Source organism: Mesoplodon densirostris, chromosome 15 (assembly GCF_025265405.1).
Source record: "Mesoplodon densirostris isolate mMesDen1 chromosome 15, mMesDen1 primary haplotype, whole genome shotgun sequence".
In the NCBI taxonomy this organism is placed as follows: Eukaryota; Metazoa; Chordata; class Mammalia; order Artiodactyla; family Ziphiidae; genus Mesoplodon; species Mesoplodon densirostris.
In genome coordinates, this window is record NC_082675.1 from 89,188,567 (window position 1) to 89,197,662 (window position 9,096).

The 9,096-nt window shown below is 47.0% G+C and overlaps 1 protein-coding gene across 1 annotated transcript in view; it reads left to right on the forward strand.

Moving 5' to 3' along the window:
• The first annotated feature begins 486 nt into the window (after positions 1-486).
• Positions 487-9,096, forward strand: part of SALL3 (spalt like transcription factor 3) — a 17,106-nt gene continuing 8,496 nt past the window's right edge. The window contains exon 1 of the mRNA XM_060119239.1: positions 487-568. Coding sequence (XP_059975222.1) covers positions 487-568 — 82 coding nt within the window. The remainder of the gene's footprint in view (positions 569-9,096) is intronic.

Genomic DNA, 9,096 nt, shown 5'->3' on the forward strand with positions numbered 1-9,096 from the left:
CGCAGACACTATAAAGGGGCGAGCTCGGCGCGCCGGCGGAGAGGCGCCGCGCGGACGCCACCAAAGTTTGCTGCCTGCGCCCGGGGCCAGCCGGCCGCCGCGGCCCGCGCCGCTCCCGGCCCGCCGGGCCGGGCGCCGAGGAGCGCGGAGTCCGCGATGTGAAGCGGCGTCGGCCGCGCGCCCGGGTCCCGCAGGCGCCGGCCCCTCCTCGCCGCGCGGCCGCTAATTGCGAGCGCGGCCTCATTTGCATAGGCCGCCCGAGTCCGCTGGAGGCCGGCCAATCGGCGCGGCCCTCCGCTAATGGCCATGCATTATTCACCAGCCTAATTGCTCAGCCCCATGCGCGGCCCGCGCAGCCGCCGCCGCCGCCGCCGCCGCCGCCGCCCGCGCCCCGCGCCCCGCGCCCGCCCGGCCGCCCCGCGCCGTCCCCGCTGGCCGCCCCGCTGATGCCGCTTCCCCGCGCGGGGCCCGCGCGCCGCTAGCAGCATGTCTCGGCGCAAGCAGGCCAAGCCCCAGCACCTCAAGTCGGACGAGGAGCTGCCGCCGCCGGACGGGGCTCCCGAGCACGGTGAGGGCCCGCGGACCGCGGCGGCGCCCGGGGGCCTGGGGGGAGCGCGGGCGGCGGGCGTCGCGCACCGGGGAAGTTCCCCGGCTCCGGCGAGCCAGTGTCTGTCGCGCGGCTCTCGGCCCGGGCGGGCCTGCCCGGGGACCCGGTCCTCCACCGGAGCGCGCGGCGCGGGAGTGCGGGAGAAGTAAACTTGGCCGCCCGGAGTTGAGCTGCGCACGGAGGCGCCACGGCTCTGGGACCGCTCGGAGTCCGCGCTGCCCGGCGGAGGCCGGCGGGCCGAGCCGGGCGCTGGCGGGAGGGGCCGCGCCGCCGCCTCCGCGCCGCCCCTCGGGCTCCCCGCGCCCGGACGCTGGGGCCGACCTCGGCGATCGCGGCGTCCCCCGGGCGGCTGCGGCGGCGGGGACGCGTCCGGGGCTCACCCACCACCGGACGCGGGCCGGGGAGGCCGCTGCCGGGACAGCTTTGTTAGGCGCCCGGCGCCCTAGCCGATGCGCGCTTGGAGCGGGTCCGCCGCCCTGACCTCGTCTGGCCAGCAGCCGTCCCGTGTGCCCGAGGGCCGTGGAGCCCGCGAGGTCCGGGCGAGCAGACAAACCAGTGATCCCATTCCGAGGAGAGTAGGAAGTCGGTGTCGCCTGGCCTTTCCTAATGGCCGCCTTGGGAATTAACCCCGGGGTGAGCTGCGGCGCAGGGGGGTGGTCCTTGCACGCGGTAGGACCCCGGCACGTTTCTGGTGCCTCTCGGTTTTCTGGGGCCTCTTCCTGTTCTTTTGGAGACGCCGCGGGCAACTCTGCAGTCAGCTGGCGGGTAGGAACTTCCTGCCCATCCAGGAGGGAAGGTAGGAGCCACGAAAGTTAGCGCCCGGCGAGGAGCCGGCTGGCCGTGGCCGCGCCCCAGCCCGGGAAGTTAGGGCCCCGGCCGCTCCGGCCTCCCGCTGCCCGCGGGTCCCCAGGGGGCGGGAGGGGCGGCCGCGGCGCGATCGCCGGGCGCAGGACGACCCTCCACTGCCCCGGAGCCCGGGCATCGAGTAGTTTGTTCCCTACAAAATAGGCCGACCAACTTTTTGGATTAACCTATTATAAGGGGTTTAGAGCAGATACGCGTCTTTTCGCTTTGAGAATTAGCCTGCAGAAAATAAAAAGTTGAAGAGTTTAGCGTGCGGTGTCGTAAAGTTTGCAAAAGCCGGTATACGTCCGCATCGGAATGGAGAACGGGAGTAAAGACTTCTTACGCGGCTGGGAATTCAGGAATTAAACAAAATTTGAGAACTCGTGAGGGTCTTTTTGTCGCAGCGGAGGTAAGGGAGCCTTATCTGTGTCTCCTGGTCACCCAAGATTAGAACGGGAGATATGCTAAAAAGAAACGCTTGCATATGGTGGGTAGATTAAGGACAAAGAATCTTTTTGTCATGGAAATGGATTTTTTTTTGTTTTGTTTACTTCATCACATAGAATTTCTCACACTTGGTTTGTTTTCTATTGCCCTCAATGACTACATGATCAAATGAATGGATTTATTTCTGCCGAATGAGAAAGACAGTCTTTCCTTCAAAAGAACTACATTGCATCCCAGTGAGGAATTTTAAAGCTTTATTATTGTGGCTCCTGAATAGCTTAAAATCGGCTTTCACAGCCGCCCCAAAATGCAACAATGTAAATACTTCTCAGCTTTGTAGGGTCGTTATCAAAATGTGCAATGTCTCCTTTTATTAAAGCATATTTTAATTAATAGAGTAAAACCCCTTGTATTTAACAATTAACAAGCTGAGGCACTGCTATTCATTTTTAATTTCACTTCAGAAATGAGAGCGTGGTGAACCTCCTAGTGTAAGCGTGTGGAGGGGTCCAGAGCCCTGATTTGAAAACCTAAGATGGAGTAAATTATTCACAAGTTCTCTTTTGAATTCCCCTTGTTGTTACTGAATTTATTTAGGGATGAAACATATTCAGGTTTTTTTTACCCACCGTGGGATTAAAGTTTCTGTCAGGCTGTGTTTTTCACAATCATTCAGAGTTGTAATCAAGATATTGCCACAGTTCCTGATCATATTTTGCAACAGGCCAAAAATAGCCTGTCTGGGGCTGAGCCTTAGTCAAGTAGTGTGTTCCCTCGATTGTTCGGGCAAACTGTTTAAAAAATAGTTCTTTCTGATTTAATTATTCTGAAGTTGATTGTTCATGGAGCATAAAAGATAGTCTGTTCTCTCTTCACTTAAGGCATGTTCACGTATAGATTGCTCTGTTGTACTGACCGTCATCAGGAGGAGAACTAAGTAAAATATTTTTTTTAAAGATAAATGGTTGTGAAAACTAAATTACTCCAACGTGAATCAGATATTCTCAAAATTATATTTTGTTAAATGCAGTGGAAATAAACAGACTATGCATGAAGTCATAAGTGAGCTAAGTTAGATTACAGTGTTTTAGAAACGAAGTAAATAATTCCTTTGTATTCCTTTGGATGTTACATGTTAATTAAAGCAGTAGATGCCCGCAATAAAATGGAAGGTTCTTGATAATGATATGAAACACAAATATTCTATGCAAAGTTTTTAGTATAATATGGGGGGAGGCAGTCACATTAATTTACAGTAAAAGACTTTATTTCTTTAAAAAAAAAAGAAATATGACTATTATCTTTTAAGGCTTCGGTTTTTAGGCAAGCAGTGAAAAGATAGCTGTCCAAAAATGCTTCAGTGCTCTCCAAACCTTATTGCAGGAATGAAATATGATGACATATGTAGAATGAGAAAAAGTGATAAAGATTTACGTAAAGTTCTAAAGTTATCTTGTTGTAAAAATGTGTTTTAAGGATGACTGGGACTAAACTTACATTCCCACTAGGTACTATCTTTTAAAATTGCAAATTGTTTCATTCCTGTTTCTGAAAATTTAGAAATAAATGGGATGCAGCTTTAGGATTCAGTTAATTAAATGTATGCCACAATAATGAAATCTTTTGAGCCAGCTGAATATTTTTGTTCTAAGAAAAATTAATTAAAACTTCTAATGACGGAACAGCACTTACACCCCTACTAAGAGCTTTAAAAGGTGTATTGTTACTGTCCGTCACTGGATAAAATACAGCTTAGGAAAGACACATTTTACTGTCGTGAGGAGGAAAATATGCATTTAAGGAGAAACAAAAGGATATTATAATTTAAAGCAGTTTGCCATCCTGTATTTTGTTTGTTTTTATTTTCTGCCAACTCACAGTTACACGGCTATCTTAAAAATCCTTTTGAATGGTCCTGTGATTTCAGACTTCACCAGTGGTGTTCATAGACCGTGTTTGAATTCAGGGGAAGCAGGCCCCCAGCCCTGGGTGAAGGGATCTTTTCTCTTTTATCTGTCTGTGCATGGTTTGCCTTCAGAGCTCTGGGCACTCACTCACACACTTACAATTCAGCATTCCAAAAGGAAACAATACAGAAGCCACTTTCTGACATCCCTAGGCAGACTGTTTTCTCTGAAACATGAAAGGTAAGGAGTAAGTTAAGCAGGGAGGGAAAGGAAAAGAAGAATTTGTGAACGTTTATTTTTTAAATGACACTTAAAATCCTAACCTATTTAAAAATGCATAATTTGGTGGCCAATAAAAAGCATGCCAATTAATTCTCACCTTACAGAGAAAGAGCTGATTATGTTACAGTTAAGGGATTTTTTTAAGGCACGTTTAAACTTCCACAGTCTACTCATAATGCAATATTTTTTGATCTGTTTAGAGCCAGAAAATGAAGAAGGTATGGACCAACAGCAGGAATTACTTACCAAGCTGATTATTTTTTGTATACAAGATGATGGCAAAAGCAGGCCAAAGTGGGTCAGATTTCATTTTCAAGTACAATCTCTAAGAGGCTTTGCCATTCACCCCAAGATAGCTCCAAGAACATTTTCTTTTGGGGGGAATTCAGCAAAGGTACAACCAAGGTTTCCGTTCTGTGTACTGAACACCAGTTAGAATTTAGCATTCTTAAATGTAAGTATTTTATTTGCATGAAATAAAAACCTTCTTAACTGTCAATGAGGTCATGCCCCATCCTTCAGTGCTGCAAATAGTTTCAAGAAGGATCATTTTAAAACAATACTTATAATAGGAAGAGGTTTTGTTGGTTTGTTAGTTTTCATTTTCCTTCATGATTTCTTGACCAGTTGCTAGGATACGAACAGCATATCTTAGTCTTGTGAAGATGAGGGCGAATTCTACCACTGGTGGGACAGGTTTGTAATTACAGCATATGTGAAGTTGCCACACACTTCATATAAAATCAGGCATAGGTAAAGTCTATGTAAAAATTGAATGTTTTACTATTACCTTACATAAACTTTTATATTTGAAAAAAAGAGCCCTGTCCTTAGATTTTTTCTCTTGTTAAGTTGAACACCTTTATGATCTAAGCTGCAGTTAACTGTGTGATTCCCAAGCAAATAAGGCAAGTCATATCACAGAAAGTGTGAGATATTAATTGAAATAATAAAATAATGTAATGGACTCTATTTATGTTAGAGATTAGGATTTGATCTGTTTGTTAAAGGCAGGAGTTCTCTGGGCTGAACCATTGTCCACCAAAGAGACCTGAGGCTGCCAGGGTGGCATCCAATTCCGTGGTGCCCTCCGTGGGCCTGTCTTTTCCAGTAATCCCAGATTCGTGATGCTAACCATCGGGGACCCCCTCCCCTGCTAATTCCCGGGAAGCTTTGGGGCCCACACAGCGTCCAGCCTTGGTGGCCTGGGGTCTGTGAGAGGGAGGGCTTGCAGAGGGCTGGCAGCTTCCGACCCATCTCCGAGAAGGTGGGTGGTTCAGGGTGCTGCTGCGACAGACCTGCTGATTTAACCTTTGCCTGCTTTGCCCTGCCAGGGGTGGCCACTAGATGTCAAGCTCATAATACAATGAGTGCATCTGTGCTGTTGACCTTGGCAACAGGACTCACCAGTGTTCTGTTAAGTGTTAACATGGGCTCTGAGTGCGGACTGGGGACCCACGAGTTTGCTCTGTGTTGCTCGGTTTATCAAATGCCCATCTAGTTCAGCACAAGTGTTTATAGTGCTCAAAGAGGGAGAGAGAACCGTTTTCTTTTGTGTGGCTGTTACATCTTGAACTGTTTAATTAACCCTGCAGGTGCCGTGGCACTTGGTCTTAATTCGCGGGCATTCTTGGTCCTCTTTTCCAGAGTGCCCTCTTCACAGCACCGTTTGGTAATTGACTGAGGGCTCTGCACATGCAGAGCCACCAGCTTCAACCCTCCAGGGCAGGGCTTTTCCTGGATGATTTTTTGCATGTGTGTAAACTTCGCCCGTAGAAATGGAACAGTGCGGTGAGGTGATGACAAATCATAGAAATGATTGAGTGACCTAACCCCGAGTGCAAGCAGTCCGAGGGGTACAGTTTGATCGGCGCCTTGTTCCCGGACACCGTGTAGTTCCTGCTGCTCTGGGGCTGTTTAGACCCAGGTGTTTACACGTCTAAGTGGCTTTGCTTATTTATGTATTTTTATGCACCGTGGATTTGAAAAGTGACGTGTCGAGGCCCGTAGGCACTTCCGCAGAGGCGTGTCGTGGAGCAGCACGTTTAACTTCATGTGTGAGTTTAAATCTCTGCCTCTGAACCGAAAGTGACCCTGCACAGACCTTGCTTTTCCCCCTCCCCGAGCTGTGATGGAAGCTGTTTGCATTTGCCGCCGTATTCCAGGTTTGGGCGTTCTCGGTGAGGCACAGTGATGCCCGTGTATTCATCGTAAGCGAGATTACAGCGTAACATGTGAGTGAAAGAACTATTGTGCAACCTTAAAGTGTAACAAACATCTTATTATTTGATGCAGCAGATAGTTAAAACAAGTGAACGTTGTGGCCGCTTTCCATCTGCGTGTGCCCATAAAGGAAACAGTGTTTCCCCTCCCTGGTGCTTCACCCACAGATGAAAAACCGCAAATGTTTTAAACAGAAGACTTTGGCGCCTGTGCCACAGGTGGTCCTTACTTAACAAATTTGAGGCGTGGGCCGCTGAGTCGGCGGAAGCGGCCTGCGGGTCAGTGCGGCTTGGGCGAGGCACGAGCGCCCTCCGCTGTTCCGCTCCGAGCTCACACGCTTGGAGGTCTAGGAAAAGGACAAGATTTTTCTGTTGCGTCTGGAATTTCTTCTACGTTGTTAAACACAGTAGGGGTCTCTATTTGTCTCCTCCTGTTTCACAGCTTGGGCTCAGTATGCGATAATTCATCTTTCTTTATGGGATTCAAAGCTATCATAAGGAGTTAAAAAGAATTAATTTGCAAGAAAATAGTGTCTCCTAACAATTTGGGGAAACTTGAAAAATGCTTCCTAGATTTTTAAGGGATGGAAAAGGCACAGGAGAAAGTACGGTTTCCTTTCCTCGAGACCCACGTGGCATTTTCAAGTTACTGATTAAAGTGGAGACGTTAACATTCCTTTTCCCGTAAGGAACAACGTTTGCTTCTCTTTTCGTTAATTGTAAGGGATTTAAAATGCGTAGCAAAAGTGTGGCCGAATAAAGGTGAGAGTTTGAGCTTGATCAGCAAAATTATCGAACACCTGTTTACTACTCTTTGTAATTCGGTTACTTATTTACAAGGCACTGCCTCCTGGAAGGAGAGAATGAGAAAGCCTTGCTGAGAACTGCAGTTTGAATTTTTAAAGAGAGCATCTTGTCTCAAATATTCTTATCTATGTTACAGGGATGCTTTTAACTCGTGGCTTTGAAAGATCATCGTGAGTGTAAACACTCTGCCCATCTTCCGCCACGTCGATTTTATTTGGAAGGCCACATACGCTTTTGCAGGCAGCGAAGACATGATCCTTGTAGAACGTGATCCTTGTGTATTGTATAGCAGACCAGGAATCGGAGCTGAGAGAGAAATGGGAAGCGGATCCTTTCACACCCAGAGTTATCCTAAGAATAGGGGCATTTTTGCTAAACGTTCTCTGCATTTTATATCAGTGAGAAGGAAAAAAAAAATGTCCTTTTAAGACTGCTGTTGAAGCTGTTTTTTGGTTGGAGGCCTCTCTGAAAGGCGATGGCACCCTTTCCCCCTCCTGCAGCCCCGAGAGGCGGCACACTTGCTCAAGAACGTTTGAACGGTGAGGCTTAGAAACCCTGGAAATCTCAGGTATAAATAGCAAGTGTGGGCATAGCTGTAGAAACTAATTGCACATTTCCTCTCCACCTGAAACAGCTTCCTCTTTTAGCCTCCGTGCTTTTCGCTCCTCCTGACTGCGTTCAGGAAGACAGACTCGGTGGTATGTACAGACGCCCGGCTCACAGCCATGGCTGGTACATCCTCGGTGTTAGCTAAGTAGAGAGTTCTTTTCAATCCATCTTCTTCCTCGCATTGCTAGCCAGCGAATACAGCAAACCTGTGTGGCACTTTCAGAAAGCAACCTCAACCAAATATTCCTGTTAACCAAGCAGGGAAGACTCTTGGTTAAGTTCTGTTACTGGGTGCATTGGTTGGCGTTTTTCTTCACTAGTTCTAAGAGAACCCTGGTGCACTGTAAGCCCCTGCCTATTTACAGTTTGAAGTCTCTTAGTCATTGACCAGCCAGTATGCAAAAAGTAAATTATTTTGACATTCATGAAAACGTTAACAGCGCTTGTTTTTCAGTTCCCCCTTTAAGGAAGAAAGAATTTTCCCATTGCATTGGAAATAAATTTCTCAAACCTTGTACTGTTGTTACAGTGGCTCATTGACATGGTTTTACCTTGAAACAAAAATGTTAAAGCCATGTCAATAAATGGATATAATAACTTCTATTCTTAGAACGCAAAAGCCAGTTACAAATGTAAATTTAATTGAAAGGTAGTTGGATACATTTGAATCCTACATAATACTGGCTTAAAACAATGGGAGGATTAAGGGCTTTAGAAGTTGCATGATAAAATTTGGAGCTGCTGTCAAATCTCTCCTATATGGGTTTGCTAGTTATATAGAAAGCATTGTTTGTAAAGATAAACACTTCCAGATGAGCACATCTACACTGTAACATGATGCATGTAATCACTGTAAGGAGAACTGCCATCGAAGCAAGTTATAACAACTTATTTTGCATCTCGCTCTCTTGACTGTGGCCGAAGGCCGCTGCTTTCACTCTGGACTCAACTGCAGTCTTGCTGCTTCTAAAGAGCTGTGTCCCTAGTGAAACAGGCTCGTTTTGGTTCTCCCCTACCAACCAATTCAGTTGAAGTGCTTGTTGTTGTTTGAAAACATTCTTAAAATATGCACCCAAAATTTCAATTGCACACATGACGTATTAGAGGCTTTTCATTTGCATTCATTGTATTCAAGACTGTCTTGTGAAATTTGTGCTTCTCTGTAACTTTTATGGAATGCTAATCCTACTGAGATTTTGATAGTGAAACAAGTGGAAATAACAATTGAAGTGATCATGTTATGGTACTTCATACAGACCCCAGTAAGAAAAATTACAGGTGGTGATTCTAAATTCTTTGCCCCCAATAAAAAATCTGAATTGTATTGAAGAATGTTGTTCCTTCGCTTATTGTAGTTTTTAAAATATGT